Source organism: Pholcus phalangioides, unplaced genomic scaffold (assembly GCF_987345545.1).
Source record: "Pholcus phalangioides strain wild (caught in Gottingen) unplaced genomic scaffold, Ppha-v1.0 ptg000042l_1, whole genome shotgun sequence".
Classification (NCBI taxonomy): Eukaryota; Metazoa; Arthropoda; class Arachnida; order Araneae; family Pholcidae; genus Pholcus; species Pholcus phalangioides.
Genome location: NW_028301628.1, coordinates 26,074,235 through 26,092,484, shown reverse-complemented (window position 1 = coordinate 26,092,484; position 18,250 = coordinate 26,074,235). Strand labels below are relative to the sequence as shown.

The 18,250-nt window shown below is 37.0% G+C and overlaps 1 protein-coding gene across 1 annotated transcript; it reads right to left on the bottom strand.

Annotated features, from left to right (window-relative positions):
- Nucleotides 1–710: 710 nt before the first annotated feature.
- Nucleotides 711–17,629, bottom strand: Pop1 (POP1 ribonuclease P/MRP subunit). Its single transcript, XM_089255051.1, has 9 exons — nucleotides 17,378–17,629; nucleotides 16,208–16,292; nucleotides 15,797–15,978; nucleotides 12,716–12,949; nucleotides 11,723–11,810; nucleotides 9,591–10,736; nucleotides 5,835–5,996; nucleotides 4,800–4,871; nucleotides 711–1,852 (listed from the first exon to the last, which is right to left on the bottom strand). The coding sequence occupies exons 1-9, from the start codon at nucleotides 17,525–17,527 to the stop codon at nucleotides 756–758; spliced, it is 3,216 nt and encodes a 1,071-aa protein (XP_089111177.1). The 5' UTR covers nucleotides 17,528–17,629; the 3' UTR covers nucleotides 711–755.
- Nucleotides 17,630–18,250: the final 621 nt, after the last annotated feature.

Genomic DNA, 18,250 nt, shown 5'->3' with positions numbered 1-18,250 from the left:
TAAAGATCGCTTGGGAATACGTGGTCACGTTATTGTTATTAAAAAAATAGAGAGGTTCAATTGACTTTGGACAGATTTTTAACTTTTCCTGCTAAGGGTAAGAGGCCAGCTTCAGAAGATTAATCAGCTTGTGACAAGCTGACCCTAAGTAGACTTCCTGAAGTTTTGGAAGAATCCATAAATAGTTGGTTAATACAAATTGTGTAAAAAACGATTTTCAGATTTTGTTCCTTTTTCCCCCTCCTTTAAATCCTTCGTCATTCAGTTGTGATGCTGTCCTCCTCAGCCTTTGGCATGTCTTTTTTTAGTGTTTTATAAAAGTTATCAAATTTTGGGCCAAACTTGGAACGCATTAAACACTTAGAAACATGCAGAAAACCACATTTTAGCTAATGAACATAATTTTGGAATCTTCATTAGTCAAGGTGCCACTGTAAATACGCCTCTGTACAGAGCCGCAACTAGGGAGGGGCAGCCTCAGGTGCTGGACCAGAGGAGTCACCAAATTCACCATTCAACCTCTACATTACGAGGAGGTAGGGACAAAATTATTGCTTGCCTGGCTGACAATGTTTCTAGTTGTGGCCCTGCCTCCGGTTACAGAATATGCCGTCATACAAACATAGTGAGGGGAAGATTCATATGTAGATGTTAATCAGATCTAATAAAATAATGTTAAAGAATGAAATACAGCTCTGAAAACATTGAAATGCAGAAAAATACTTTATTGAAACCAGTAATTTTATTCACATATTTCACAACCAAGCAAAACGATCGATCACATTAATTGAAGCTAATCTGTATTGGAAACTGTTTTGCTGTCTTATTAAAACAATAGGCATCGTTTTCATTCTATGACACAACTTCAGAAGTTCAATCACAGCGATAAATGAGCAATGGCCAATGCCAACTCCATAACCATTGGTGAATGAATACCCTCCTGAACTAATACAGCCAATCAATTTTCTATCACAATTTGAAATGACTGAACTTATTTTGGGGAGTTGCAAATCATCGCATTCCCTAAGCTCCAAAACATCTGATTTTGTCTTGATATCATTAGCGGGATTAATACCCTTTTTATTTTTATGGTTTTTATTCTTTTTCTTTGTTTTTGCAATTTTTTCAACAATATGAACAGGCTCTTTTGGGCCGCCATAAGATGAATCGTTCAGCACCAATGTCAAATCACTCTCGCTTGGAATATATAACTCAGAATTTGCACAAGCTTTACCTTTGTTAAGACATTCTATCCTGATGCATATGAGCGCTCGCGACATATCACCATAACACAAGGTTTCAAAATACGCAAGACTTTCTTCAGCTATGTTCGTTTGTTTCACACTGCTTCGGAACTTTTGAAATGAATACTTTTTCAAAAGCTGACAAAATTCTTTGAGCTTGAGAATTAGATTCCGACATCTCAGCACAAAATAGTTGTTTTCAACTGAATCACTTTCAGTATCAGAAGTTTTTTCTATTTCCATGCTCATTTCAGGAACTGGAACACGTCGATTATTACTTTTGAGAATTTCCTTCTGCCAATCTGTTACGAGTACTTCCCACGGAATAAAAAACGGGGTAGAGATGCCAAGTTTTTCAAATGATGGCCTTTTATTTGGCGGGTACCTGAAGTGTTTGGCTAAACTTTCTGAACGATTCTCTTCTTCTTGAACCTGACCAGAATGAGTATCGGGACAAACAAAGGGAAATAATGGCAGTCCAGCACTGTTGGTGATACTTTTCAGCTCACGTAGACCATAGGCACGAGCACCGTTGTATATGAAAGCAATCCAGAATGCCATACTCCAACCAGTCGGAATGATAATATCCCATCCTTCCACATAACCAGCTGCGTAAACAAAAAGAAAAGTGAGATCTATATATATAGCTTTGGTAACATACAGATACTAGTGCCTAACAGTACATTTTAGATAATAGTCAAAATATTTCCTTAGACGTAAGATATATTGTGATACCTTTCTGACCTCAAATCCTCTTTTTATTGGTGTGAATGCAACTTATTAATTGGCACGACTTTTTAGTATTATGAAAAAAATTCAAACTTTTTGGTCACTCAATTAGGTTCAAACAACCCACTTTTCACTTACGAGTTGAATGGTATTCCAGATGATCACAGATTTGGACATTCTCATTGATGAGTGGCTTGGGTTTTCTGAACATTGTTCAGCTGTGGTAAAAAAAAGTGAATAGAATACTCAGTATCATTCTTAAAAAAGTTTCTTCACATTCTCCTTCTTCCACTTTTCCAAGGCTTAGTTCATACTAGGCTGAAGTATGCCCTGAGGTTTTGGAGGCCATACCTACAGAGGGACATACATTTAGTTTCAGGGGTGCAGAGAAGAGCTACGTGTGCTCTTGTTGGTACACTAGGCGTGAACAATGAAGAGACTCTTGATTTATTGAATATGTTTACATTGGGGGAATGCAGATGTTGGGGGAGGGGGGATATAATCAAAGTGTTTAAAATTTTCAACAGGATGAATAGTACCATGAGTTATTAATACGCCATCAATCAACACATCATTTGATCAATTTTGTCACACCACTGACATTTTCGACATGCAAGGGCTAATTAGACAGGACCTACAATTAGGGACCTTTCATTAGGGATCAATAATGAAATCATTGCCAATTCCGAACAGCAGCCTTTTTTTCATACTCATCGAGAGGTTAGTGTGCTAACCCCTTGATGTGGGACTCCCTGCGGTAGTGATGTTTTTATGTGGTCATGTCACTGTTTCTGTTGTACCCGTGTCAGGAAAGTTTTTGACAAGGATGAACCGGGTATGGAACTCGCGACACCTCTGAACATCCTTTGATACTTCAGGTGAATATCTTATCGACCTGTGCTACAGTGCTTACCTGTCAATCAACTGCTTCCACATGGGCACACCAGTATCGTTTAGTAGGGGGCAATGCCAAGTTGTGGTGCAGCAGGGAATTTTTCTCTAATAGGGTCGTTAATAAATGGAATAGACTAGCTCCAAGGGTCAGGAATGCTAACACAATTGACATGTTTAAAAAGAAGTACAATAAGCATTGAGGTAAATCTAGAAGCTATCCATACTTAGATAAGACAACCATAATCCCTTTTTTCATGGGCAGTGTATAATACAGTATTAATTATTTTTGAGATAGATGCATTCATATCAGGTTGCCGTATTTTAATTATGACATCCATATTTTTTTATGGGCATCTTTTTTCCTCACATGGACAATTAGTTTATTGTGGCATTTGTATTTGAATCTCAATAACTTCTGCACAACAAGAATGAAGATCATGTTCAATACCTCATTGGAAAGGTGAAAATTCAAAGTTTTTAGTGATAATAATTTGATCTCGATAAACGTCATCATATAAAACAATAGTGAGAATTACGAAACATGAACTATGAAAACTGTTGCGACACGTATAGAAAATTTGTATAGCTTGGGGTCCTGGCCTGCTATCACCTTATGTGAGGTCTTGTTGGATTTGTCTTAGCAAGTTCTACACAAATTAAAAAGCAATAAGGAGCATTTCAGAAAGCTATGGTCCAAAACTGTGAAATTTTTCATTTTTCCCAAATTAACGTGAAGTATGACTAATAAATTATTTTTGAAACATTGAAAACGATTTGAAAGGATAAAGTGACTGGTGCATATTTCGAAAAATTTGAAGGTGCTAATGCTTCATATATACTTATTAATGTATTCACATTAAAAATTTGTGGGTGTGTCTCGACACAGCCTACCCATTTTTTTTTAATGCACCAAAATTCTTCCAAAATCAATAAAGAAGAGTAAGCTCAGTCTTAATAAAATCTCAAGCTCAGCGATTACACAAACACTAAATTTTTTACTTAAGGGATTTACTGAGCTTCCACATGATGTGGACAAAATGAGTAATGGGTCAGTGGCTTGAGGAGATCCTTCTGATGTTTCCTCCTGTTTTGTGCTATGTAATTTTTTCCAGGAAAGAAACTCTCTTATCTGAGGCAGCACACGCGCCAAACAAACTTTTACGTCCAATACAGCAGATATGAGAAAGAATTAATTAGAGAAGACCATTAAAGAAATTAATTACAGCTAGGTTGACTATACACCAAATTTTATCCAATTTTATCCAAAACTGGCAATGTTTGCTAGGTGTGACTTCACTTTGTGGTAATGACATGTAATTTAATGATATGTAGTTTAAAACCTTTTGATCGGCAGCGAGATTTCCATGAAGTCATGGAATTGAGAAATGAGATAACTGAGAAGAGTTTTTTGATCAGTTGGCTAAATAGTTTTGAGAATATGAAATTCTGTGAGCCAAAAATTAATTTCACAATTGGAATTCTGTTTATTCACCAATTTTTGACAGAAATTATCTAAAAGATAATCATAATTCTGGTAAATGATAACCAAGTTTCACCTGACAGAGCAAAAAGTTGAAATTCACTTATAACGAGAAGTCTGTTATATTTCCGTAATAAAATAAACATTTTAGAAAGTGCAAGTAAAAGGTCATTATAATGAAAGCTTACTTTGGAATCACTGGAAAAATTATTGTAGAAATATAACAGATTTCTCATTATAAATGAATTTAAATTTTTTGCAAAAGCTGTATGAATTTCTTAGTGCTGATTAAAAAAAAATTATTCTTTTATGTCACTTCACCAAAAAAAAAGTATACTCTATAATCATCACTAAGAAATCCATATGCCTTTTTTAATGTATACTTCACAGATTATGCACAGGAGATATTTTAGTACTTATTATTATAGCGCATACATTAAAAGTTTTCATACTTTCGTTTCCTGGCTGATGAATTAGCATTACAGGAACCCTGCTTTCTTCTCTGCCAAGCTCGAGTCTTGAACCTACAATCAACATGCAAACTATTAGAGGGGAAAATAGCAGAAATAACAGGTATAGTGCGTAGCATTCTCATCGATTTGCAAATCATTATCTCATCAAAAAATCACTTCAAATGAGGAAACAAAATTTTTTAAATAATCAGAGATTATATGATTTAATGTCCTCTGCAGCACAAAAGTTTGTCTATTTCTATAGCAATCCTGAGAATGCCTGCTTCACACACATTAACATAATGGTTATGTGTAACATTTAAAATTAAAATTGAATTTTTAAAATAAGTGGTACTTCATGATGGATGCTGCCATGAGCCTGCTGCACAATGTAACTGAGAGTAGAAAATACAAGGTCATTGATAATGCAATAGTTTCTATTGTTCACTTTCAATTGACAAGAAAAAAAGTGAGGTTTTCTTCTCCTTCTCAGGATTACTATCCTAGGCAGCATACAAATTCTGCCAATATTGTTTGCTACTACTAAACTGTACATGCATCTCATAAAAATTCCTCCTGAAATTTCTAATGAATTGGTGCATGCCAGAGCATGTTAAGTGTGTGGCCCTGATGTAGCTATGACAGACTTAAGCATGTTTCTTGTTTGAGAAGTGCTGTTATCTGTATTTTATACTAGAAGTGAAATTAGCAAATACCTGTGTTTTTGTAAGCACAGTGTTAAAGGTCCGTGGAGAACCAATATTGTATGGAAAAGTGAGTTTGAAACCCCATACAACATCCTATGTAAAACTTACTAGTCTACAAAGCACTGATATGGGGAAAAAATTAGTCAGACCATTGGTATAATGTTTCCACTGAGAATCATAAGCAGGACGGTTTAACATTGAGAAAACCTAATCAGTGACTGATCCTGGCAGAGACTTCTAAAACTGATGCTATAGGTAGGTTGACGTTAAAAGCAATCCGTGTTAAACTGAGGTGTAACTTGTATTTAATTATCTGAAAATAACTAACCTGGAACTAAGAACTTTGAACGTTGCTTGTTCAAATCACCCTCTTTCTGCTTTGTTGCAGTAACTTCATCACGGATCTCTGGGTACCATAATGGTGAAGAAGATATATTGTCAGGAATAGTATTGATGCCGTGCATAGAGCTGTTTGATTCAGGACAAGGTACTGCAATGGAAAATATGCTGAATGAACGCTCATACACAGATTGAAGTCATGCATATAATTTTAAAAAATCATTATGCAATAGACCAAGGAGGTATTGAAAAAAATCATGATTTTTCTACAAAAATTAAATAAAATTAGTTTTGATTTATAAATCAGATTTTTTTAAATTTAGATTAAAAATTAACTGACTGTTTATTAATTAAAACAAATCTTGTCAATCATTAGGAATGCATATTTTTTAACCTAATCTCTCAAATTTAATTCCGGATTTCTGAATAAACCAACAAACAAACAATGAACAAATAAATTGCAAGCAAGAAATATGAACACCAAAAGTCTGCGTTTATGTAACACGAAAGGTCGTTAAGTCTGAACTAACTTCATGGTTTAACATTTTCGTTGTTTGTAGAAGTGCTTTCATTCATGAGGGTGCTTTCCCACACCTTCCCTTGCAGTAAATGGCCACTACTACTACTAAACCAGACATGCACCTCATCCATATTCCTCTGCAGAACTTCTAACGAACTGGTACATGTTGGAATGTGTGTGTATGTATAGTGGCCTTCCATGAAGTTTGTTTCTGTGTAATGCTTGTTATGTGTAGTGCTGCATCTGCAATCAATTTTTTTAACTATTAGTTTTTCCCAACTCATAGCGAGTGAAGTGTAATGAATGAATAATTGTAACCTTGTAGGCCCGCCACTCTCAGCAGCGAGAGTTTTCAACAGGGAGATCAGCTCTCATTCACGCCTCGAAGTTGGGAACTGCAGAAAACCAACTTCAGCTGACTGCGGTGACAGTGTTGTTTGAACCAAGGTAGTAAATACCTCTTGGCAACTGAATATTGCATAGTGAATTTCTTAATTCACTTGAAGCACAGCCAGAGGGTCATTCATTATGAACTGAACGAAAAACACATTCTATTGACAAAATTGTATCTGGCACAATTGATGGGTGCATTTATTATGATGAGTTTCTGACCTGCACATGATGCTACTTAATAATTTACACACGTCTACATGTCTATTCTTTCATGGATCTAATGAATTGTGGTGAAAAAAAAGCAAACTCTAGACCTTTTCAGTTTTTGTATTAAAATTTCAAGTCCAACTGTATTTTATATTTTGGTACAACATCTATCATTTTAAATCGGCAATTAGAGCATTCAAGACTTTATACAAAAACTAATATTTCTGGGTTTTTTTTTATCAGGGGGAACCATAGTGCCCCATTGTAATACATTGCAAATACTTAGTGCAGCTACCAGTTTTTTGTATATATATATATATATATATACACGAAAAAAAAGTGTAACTTTGTATATATGCACAAAACTTGTAGCCGCACTAAGGGAGCTGAACTGAGATACATCAAGTTCGGCTCCCCATATTTTTCTGCAATTTTTTCATACACAAAATCTAGATCATTTAATCATTTTTGTCGCACCACTGTCATTTTCTGCACACTAGGGCTAATTATACCCCGGACCTACAATTTATTGCTGATTCCGAATGGCAGGCTTGTTTTTATACTCATCGAGAGGTTGGTGCGCTAACCCCTCGATGGAGAGACTCCTTGCAGTAGCAATTTTTTCTATGGTCATGTCACTGTTTCTTGTATCCCTGTGTCAGGAAATTTTTCTGACAAACCGGGTATTGAAGGCGCGACACCTATAAACATCCTTTGGTACTTTAGGCAAGTATCTTATCGAACTGGGCTACCGCACCCATGAAATCTAGAGAAAAAAATCTAGAAATGGAGCAACTATCTTTCTGGACTGTATCTAGGAATCAGGATTATGTCTATATTCACTAGAGACCTTCTCTCTGTATTTCTTTTAATCAGAAACTTCACCACACTTCAATAACATGCATACCATACCATGTTACTTTTACTTCAATATTATTGCAGTTAAATGAAGGGGAAAAAAAATTTAAATTTTGTGACTTAAATCAGGGGTGCAAGCGACCCTCATCTATTTCGGAGCAGCAAATTTCATTTTTAGAGCAGAAATTTTGAAAATGGAGCAGAACTAAAAATGAATTACATCTGCAATATAAGGAGTAATTTTTCTGTGAAATGCCAAAAGTTTTGCCAAAAATGGTTGAAACAAATAATTCTAAATAAATTTCCTTCACAAATTGAAATCCATTTAAATTTTTTCTGATAAAAATTAGCTTCTTACAGAATTTAAAGGAATTATTCAATTTAAAAGCAAAATGCAAAAAAAAGAAAAATATAAAAATACCTTATTTACTTAAACAATTTCTCAACCTAATAGCATGTTAATAGATTATGAATCACGCGAGTAGCTTTCAGAAGTTCAGCATCTTAATGACAATTTTTTTCCAATTTTTTATGCCCTTGAACATAAGATTTTGTATGTCTTATTCCATTAAAGCATTGGATGGACAAATTTTTCAATGTTTGACAGACTTTTATTAATTTGTTAACAATGAACTCCCTTTCACTGTCTGCGTTACCATGTGCTAAAGATAAAGAAGCCTTCACTACAACTGGCAAAATTTTAAACTTTGGGCTGCTTTCAAGGTTACAAAGTTTGAATATGTCTGCCCAATATCTATCTATCTATTCTCTGAACTGATTTCACTTCTTGTAATTCTTTGCATTGTAGTGAAACCCATTCATCACACATAATTAATAGTTCTGTTGGTGATACAATGTTAAGCAACATCCCAGCAATATGTGAGGGAGTAATGTACCATCCCAGCAATGCATGAGAGGGAGTGCAAAAAACAAGAAAGGGTGCGAAGGTTTCATTGTTTGTGGTGGTCGAGTGGTTATAGTGACGGACTAGCGATGCGAGGATCCGGGTTCAAACCCCACAGTGGCGGTCGGCTGAAGTTGGTTTTCTGTGGTTCCCAACTTCAAGGCGCAAATGTGAGCCGATCTCCCCGTTAAAAAAATCTCGCCACAGAGAGCAACAGTCCTACAACGATAAATCATTCAATCATAACTCTTCACTCATAGTTAGAAAAACTGGTGGCAGATGGCAGCACTACACATAACAAGCATTACAGAGAAACAAAAAACTTCACGTCAGGTTTCACTACACGTACACTCCCGCATGTACCGATTCTTTGGGGGTTCCCCGGGGGGGGGGGGTGTGCATGGGTGGTGTAGTAGGTAGGGCCTCCAAAAAATGGCTCGGGGATCCATGATGTTCTTAAGTCAGCCACCTCGTTGGGCAATTTGCCTGTTGTGGCATTGTATTCAATGGCAGAATTTTCATGCTTCTTTATCCTAAATTCCAGGTATTTGACGCACTACAGTGCATTAGCGGTACCTCAGCGAACCACAAACAAGAATTGGCGCAAATGCGCAGGGATTTGGCGCCTTGGCGCACCATGTAGCAAGAGAACCGTTTTGGCGCAGTTTGGTGCAGCTCTTGCACCCTTGTTTAAATCAATCATTTTTTAAAAAAAAATTGAGTGATTTAAATCAAGCCAACTTAAGTCGGTGTTCCCTGCAATAGACAAGTTTTATTATAGTCAAAAATTTCCAATACTAGCAAGATATCTTTGAATAATGATGCAATGTATGTATTAAACTGTTATTCATTTGAAAACTCACATTCTGTGCCTTCAAGGAATATCTTTTTTGGAGGAATGTCTATTCTTGGGTCACCCATTGTTAATCCTAACACCATTCCAGTAGGTGTTTGCGCGTCCTCACAAAGACTTGTCCAAAATTTCACCTGTTGGCTGTGACATTCAAGCATCTTCCTGTTGGAATAATAGTCTTCCCACCATTTCCTGCTTCTATGCTGAGAGTTTTCACAAACCACATTAGCTGATTTCAGAGCATTATGTAAAACAGTAATCGCTTTTGGTCCGATAATACGATGACGGACAATGTGATCCTTCAGTAAAGTTATTGTTGTGCCTTCTTCATTGCGAAACGATTCAGGTTTGTTGAAATAAGCAGTGACTTTTGGATCAAGGACTGACGACATAGGAGAGCTTTTGGTTTTACGTTTTTGACTAGTTTTTCTGTTTGATGTCTTGGCATTTTTCTTCTTTGTTTGCTTTTTCAGAACCACGTTTTCTGAAACAGTTGAAGCATTGTTATTAATAACACTGACATTACCTAAAGTTACAGAATTGATTGCTGGGTCATTCAACTCTATTTTTTTTAATTCTGCAACATTTAAACATTCAAAAACCCTTTCTTTTAAACCTTCGACAACTTCCATAATATCAAACATATCACATAATACATCATTGCACCTAGAATTCTCCTGAGAATCATTCAATCTGTTTTGAATTTCTTTGTCATTAATGTCCTCCATCACTTTTTTGGGTGCAACAGCTGGAATATCAGTGAAACTTTTTTTCTCGTCCAGGTTTTTCAAGGACCCCTTGCTATGGACAGCTTCGTCTATTTCCATAGGAGCAATTTCTTCAGTCCCTAAATTTCCAGAGGATGAACTCGGATCTGTCAAATTTGTTTCCTGCACAGGTTTTTTTATGTGAAATATATCCAGAAGAACATCAACCAACTCAGTATGCATTGAAGGATGGCACCAAATCCAAAGTTTCCGATTTCTGGTGTTGCAAATACATGCATTATCATCAGTAACTTGATCTTCATTTAGGACAGCCTGCCATAAGAATGAAACTGGCCCTATAGCTCTGAACGGGAATGAATTTCTGTGATAAAGAATGGTTTTCCCTTCCCGTTTGCCTTGCAGATGAACTTTAGATGCTAAAGTAAAGCCTGTAATTAGAAAACAATTCATCTTTGAAAATAATAGTAAAACTCATTTGCTGGATAATATGCTTCAATGTCATATTTAGAAAAATTCCAAAAACTGATTATATAGCATGTGCAATGGGGGGGGGGGCAAATATCCATTTATACTGTGCTGCCCATGCCACTAATACACTTTTTTCAGTGAACAGTGGAAGGGTGGGAATTATGCTTCTGTGTGTGTGTGCATTTTTTTCCCAAAATACATTGCTTAGCAAGAATATTGCAAGAATATTCAGCAAGAATATTGCAATTCATCTGAAACAGCATTACTAGAAAACTTTATAGTGCATCTACCAATCAAAGGAGGACCAAATTCCCTACATGTTGAATGAAAACTCCATTATAATAAGTTATAGATCCTGTGCAGATCAGCAAGAGACTCAAAGGAGATGTTCAAAGTGACGTTCAAGGGTATCAGGGTATCACTGCACTGTTCACCTCAGCGAATGAAAGACTGCTGCAATACTGATTAATATGACAGCAGGAGTCTACGAGAGGGTGTGCCAGTCCTTCATTTGCCAACGTGAACAGTGCAACAACACCCTCAGACATCACTTTGCCCATCTCTCTTTGATAATCTGCACGGGACTGAGTATATATATATACTTATGATTTCATTATATCTCTTTTTCTCATTTGAAACTTCAATGAAAAGGCAATTCACTTTTTGCTTTTAAGGCACCCTGGTTGGATTACGACCACAGGTTTCATTACAAATATTACTAGTCTCCTTAGGTACTATCACCACTCCAATTTTTTTTGAACAGTATATGAATACCCTGTATATTGTGAAATATTGTTCACATAAAAGCTTAGTAAATCCCTCAAGGACGATGTGAAGTGGGAGCCCATCTTTACAAGATGTATATATTTAGCTTTCAAGTAGCTTGCTGAATTTCTTTTGAATCAAACAATGTGAAACCATTTAAACACTTTCAAACAAAACTCACCAATTGAGCCATCTGTAATAAGCTTCAATTTCGAAAGCAGGTCATTTTCGAGACCTTCTAGTTGAATACAGCACATATAAGACATATCCTGAAATGAAGTCATAAAAAAAATACATCAATCCACATAGTCGAATCGGCCATTTTGTTCACCATACACTTCACAGATCAGAAATACATCAAACATATTTTATTTTAAAAAAATAATTCTCGTGAATCGATGTAACACCATCAAACAGAAAAACCATAATCAAGTTTAAAATAGACAATTAGTTTAAAATGGACAATAAATGTTGTTTTGTCATAAAATATCATTGAATACAGTGATTCCGTAGGGTTATATGGGTTTAGTTACATGCAATTAATTACACCATTACCTGAAAATGCTTCATCCTGCAATTAAATATTGGACTTATATGCCCGAAATATGAGAGAAAAAAACTCATTTGATATAAATGCCAGGGTGCTTAGGACACGTAGCTGACTGTACTGTAAAATGTAGGTCCATTGGTCCTACAAGCAAAATCACTTTTATTCTGCATATATGTCTTTGGTCCATTTTAACTGGTTTTTACGGAATAAATTAAATACATTTTAATAAAAAATTTCAAATTATGTTTGCTTGAAGATAAGAGTTTAATGACATGAATAAGCTTGTAAAGCAAAGAGCAACATGCATTTCTTCTATAGATGTCAAAAATGATACAGTTGATGTTCAATTTAAAAAACGCCCAATTCACAAACTGACACGTTTTTATGAATTAGTCTGATGATCACAAACAATGTCATTACTTTCTTTTAATTCCCCATCTACAAACTTTACTTAAGTCTGTATGAGTTTGTAAAGAAAAACATTAACTGTAATAGTTTTACCTATTGTGCTGTTGCGACAAAGGAGTTTCTCCCCCTCGGCAGGATTAGAATTTTTTTTTCTCAAAAATTAGAAATAAAAACTGCGTAGAATATAGCGTCACATCTGCCATATGATTTACTCACCATCAACAGAGAATATTGAGCCACCGATTTGTGAGCGGATCTCTGATTTTTATCATTTGGATGCAAAGGTATTTGGTAACCCCATAATTTGGCTACTTTGAACCTTTTCTTAAACCATATGTGAGTTTCCAGCCATACGTGTTTTCTCTGTCTTCGAATATAATCCTTGAGGAGATTTGATGGTCTTCTTCTATGCCTGCGACTAGGGCGCTTTACTTTTTTTACTTTTGCTGTCTACAAAAATACAACCAACATCCATCAAAAGATCATTACAAAGTTACATACACCTAGACATTATTCATTGACAGGCAGGAATTATTTTTTATGGACTCAATAAATTTGGTGTGGAAAAATGCATGGGGGCGATGAAAATAAACTAATCTAATTATGTTATAAAAGAAGTGGACCATAGCAAAGACCTGACCAGGAATTGAACCCGGTCCTCTTGCATAGCATGCAAGTGTGCTCCGGTTACACCATCAGGCCTGAAAGGTCTGCTCCACTTCACAAAATATATATGTAAATAAGCTTAACAGTACAATCTTAGAAAATAATAATCTCAATTATATATAATTGATATAAAAATCAATATAGGCTATATATCAATAATGAACATAAATCACTCTCAATTATAAAAATACCAGCTAACAATATCTAAAAAACAAATTTCACAACGCGAAATTTAAATTGATATTTCACAAATTCACCATAACAATTTGTTATGATTCTCAAAATTATCACCAAAGCGAGGAAAAGAAACTTGAAAGTATTTGCGAGTTTAAAGCCATGGCCATACTCATGTCAAGGCTGGTGCAATAGTCATTTGCAAATATTTTGCTTCCACTATTTGCCTTCCCCTAATGCAAAGAAGCAGCAACAGCATAGGCTGGCTACAGCACTGGCCCAGTTTGACCCAATATTTTTTGGCGAATATTTGCCAAGGACAACAGAACCAGGTTTTTTTTTCAGAACACTCTACGTGTTGAGACTATTTGGCATTCTTTGAAAGATGTGTGGCCATACAGATTGGAAGATGTGGAAGTAAGGCAGCTCCTTTGACTTGGGTTGAAAGCTGGAAGGTAATTGGTCACACCCCTAATATCTTCCAGCCTCCAACATTTCACAATCATTGCCAACGGTGGAACGACCACACTACTTGCTGCCAATGAAACATATTGGGCCACCCTTGACACAAGTGTGGACATGGCTTTACACTAGAAGCATCAAGTCAGATGTTTTGATCATTTTAAATTATCTCATACCATTTCTATATGGAAAATTTTACAACTTTGTCTAAAAAATCAACCATCACAACACAATGTTTAAAAAAAACTAATTTATATATTACATGAGTGCATTTGTATCATAAGACAGAGGGGAAATCGTTGGAAAATAACATGCATACAGGATATAAAATTTGACAGCATTTGTTTAATTTTTAGCAGCAAATTAAAACGTGGACAGAATAACGTGCAAGTATTTTTTAGGAAAGGTAATAAAAATTGTAATTCTGTAAATCTGTGGTTCCTAAACATTTGACACTTTTGCAGGGGCATTAAAAAACAAGATAATGGTGCAAAAAAAAATTTATTGACCAAAAAATATTAGGGAAAACTATATTTGCTTGCTTTTAGAGTGGCATCAAATTTGAGTCAGTAGAGGGGAAAAAAAACATTATTTTTCTTTTGGGAATTGATGGGATGGAGGTGGCATAGGGTGCCAAAAATATGTCCGGCACGGCTAGAGATTTTGCCTTCAGCTGACCCTACACCTGTGGTTCTTTTGCTTTGTGGTCCCACGGCACCATTTTTCTCTCTGTGTGTTTGTCTTCCAACCCCTGTAGGAACGCACAGTATCCTAGACTAAAAATGTGATGGTCTTGACAGTTTGGCAAATATTTCCGGGAGGCATGAAGCTTACTTTGAGAACAGTTTTTCTAAAGAAACGGATGAATTAGAAAAATGGAGCATTAAACTCCTAAAATGATTTTTAAAAAATTACCAGCTTGGCGCCACTGGTATTCAAGCGAGAGCAACTATATATGTACTACACCTTTCAATGAGGAACTTCAGCTGCTCAACATGTTTTTTTCTAATTTTATGAATACACACTTTCTTTTTTTCTTGAAAACGGGTGGGATGCAGTTTAGACCCCTTCAGAAAGTCGCCAACTGTGGCACCTCGGGAACATTTGTTTACCTTCAGCTGTCTAGGAATACTAACTGGATTATACTGTCTTCTTCGGCTGCTAGGGCTTTATTCCTGCTTAGTGAAATATTCTTGCCATGTATCCTGCTTAATGAAATAATATTGCCATGTTTCTGGTTGTGGTGCAAACAGAGTTGATAATTACAGGCCGGGGCCCCCCCCCCCCTTTAATGGCCGGAGGAGCGAAGCGACGTCCGAGCGTAGCGAGGTGGCCAAGCCCGAACATATTCGCATACACTCATTAGCGATTGGACGAAACGTTTTCTGCGCTAATGCATTGCTGAACTGCGTGTCATTTCACTTCCATCGCGCGTTGTTGCAGGATGTTCTGCTCGCAGTCGCGTTTCAGCACCAATTTTTTAAATTCTTGATGGTGTTAAATGGCTTCTGTTGGGCCGAGGCCTAGTAACTTCAACAACAGTGCATTTTGGATTATTTACGTGTTTGTGTCCTAAGGATAATTTCACGTGCATGTGCATCATGGATTGTTTCTAATGGATTATTGCTGTGCCGTTCAGAATGGGGGGAAAAAAACAGGTGAGCGGTAAAAAAAAATTTTTTTATTTCCCTTTCTCAGGATTACATTACAATAGGCACTACTTGGCGCCATGGCACCAAAGCAGCGCCAAGAAGGGTGCTTAAACTCCTTTTCACCGAAAATGCCTTTTTTAAAGTTTTACTGCTGTAGCCTAAATACCTATTTTCACATTGTTTCCCTTGAATCTCCAGGGTTAATCAAAGATGTTAAAAAAAATTCCCAAAATTTGCCAATTAATTCAAGAGTTTCAATTTCTAAAAAATCATGGGGGTTTTTCTCTGAAAAAATTTTCGTCACGTTCAACAAGAAAAAAAAAAGAATGAATTTTTTTCAAACCTCTCTCACTGCTCTCTCCCGAAGGCGTCTTGGAACTCTGTTTGGGTTATGGCTACCCGCACGTCTCCTCATATGATGCGGTAGTTGCTGCCCAACCAATTTGGACCTCTTTTGCTTTATTTCGCTCATTATTGTGGCTATCTCACTTGCACGAGCTTCCGCAAACCTCACGACATTTATTGCTGGAAAACAAAAAAATTCATTATAGAAATCTATGTAAGAGCACAGAGGAAAAAACCCCCACACACTTCAATCGGAAATTTAATGCAGTCACTTTGCGCTGCCGACCTGTTTCAAAACAGAAGTACCTTTCGTACTAGAAAAAACAAATAAAAATAATTTTTTCCAAATTTGGACGCAAAATAATATTAAAACAGATTCAATAGGCCTATAATGCAGAATTATTCATACCATCCGGTATATCGACTTTCAGCTCCTCTTCATTGTCATTTTTTGCTTTCAGAATCGCTCGAGTCAATTTTGATAATTCAGGGATCTTCAAAGATAGATCATAAAAAAACAAAAATTACTCATTATATACAAAGTATACAATATAAGAAAAAAAAAACAACATTAATAAGTTTTGACATACAGTTGCAATGACGAGCTATCTGTCAAACTTGATTTGCTTTATTTTGGCAATATGGAAATATATTGGGTTCTTAAAACCTCTGCTTTTTTTGGCAATCACGAGCCGAGTTAGCTCAGTACAGCAATTTTTCCCTGATAACATGTTCCCCACCTTCACATCAACCACTCTGCATGCTGTTTTGGTCACTCACATGTTTTCCCATACTCCCTAGGCCACTCTTTTGGTTGCTCTCTGATCTGGTCTCTTGTTCTCTAGGTCAGCAGTGCTCAACCTATTCTGACTCGCGGAGCCCTTTCCAAAGTATAATTTCTATGGCGGAGCCCCGAGTTTGTCTCGAGGAGCCCTTTTTAATATATAACTTATATGGTGGAATCCTTCGGACTCTTTTTTTTATTTATTTATTAATCAAATTTACTGATTTATTTTACTTTCCTCGAGCTGCTGCGGAGCACCGGTTGAGAACCGCTGTTCTAGGTTATTCTTTTGGTCACTTCCATGCTCACACACTCTATAGATCACTCTTTCGGTCACATGCTGACCTCATTCCTCCTCCTCCTTTCTAGGTCCCTCTTTTGGTCATTCACATCCTTGTACAGGCTCTAGGTCACTTTTTTGTTCATTCACATGCTCTAGGTCACTCATTTTCTAACTGGCCAGCTTTCACACTCTTTTGTTCTCCTACATGCTTACAAACTCCAAGGTAAAGATGGTTCATGCCATTCCCACATTTTACTAATTTACCAGGCCCCCCTCGTTTCTCAAATTTCCCACCCTTGGCTATAGCCCGCTCGCTAGCCCCCCCCCCCCGTAAATGGGCCACTGCACACACACATATGCAAGCGTACACTCTTCATCTTTCCTTAAGAACCTAACTCCCCCCAATGTTAGAGTTTTTCACAGTGCCCCAGCCTCCGGGGGAGGGCTATTGACAAGCTCAAAATGTTTTTATTTTCCTAGCCCTCTATATAATAATATAATACGTAACTTACAACAACACGAGGTTCATCGTCGTTACTCGATGTCGACTCCTTAGATTTTGCGACGACATCCTCCTCGCCATCGAGATCTGATCTCTTCATCATTTTCGACAAACTAAAGTTCGCGAATTCAACGTTTTTTCTTTTCTTATCCATGGTCATGCACTGCGGTTAGACCCGCACGAATACAAATATGGTAACTTATTTTGTATTTTCGCCCCGCGAAAAAACGTGTTCACCTCACGTCTGAACGGTTATGACTTCATTTTTTTCCTAATTCGATCTCATTACACAGGGTTTTGGCCTCTTAGACAAATTACTGCTTGATAATATTCTATGATTTCACATGACCATATCTATTGTATTTCCCGGGACATTCCTGTGATCCAGTTTACGGCCATGGCCCAATCAACACGAGGACAAAGAATCTTTCTCTCTTTCAAACCGAGCACAACTCAGGTCTATCGCCATGGGCAATTTACTACTTGGTGAGTTGTGCCGGAAGCAGGGCCGCAAGTGGGGGGGGGGGGTCTCGTGACCCGGGGGCTGGACCAGAGGGGGTGCAAATTTCATTCTCAACCCTAACCTTCAACATTACAAGGAGACGCCAAAATGTGCACTTGCCCCGGGTGAAGAAGCATCTAGTTGCGGCCCTGGCCGGAAGTGTAAGTGTGTGCGTACCTAACAAGTCCGAGTGCGTTTCTAGTGTTGCGCATGATTTCTCAGTGCTGCCATCTATATTTCAGAAGTGAAGTATAATGACTGAATATTTGTACTGTTTGTAGCCCCGTTGCTCTCTGTGGCGAGACTTTTTAATGGGGTGATCGGCTCCCATTTGCGCCTTGAAGTTGGGAACCGCAGAAAACAAACTTCAGCTGACCACCC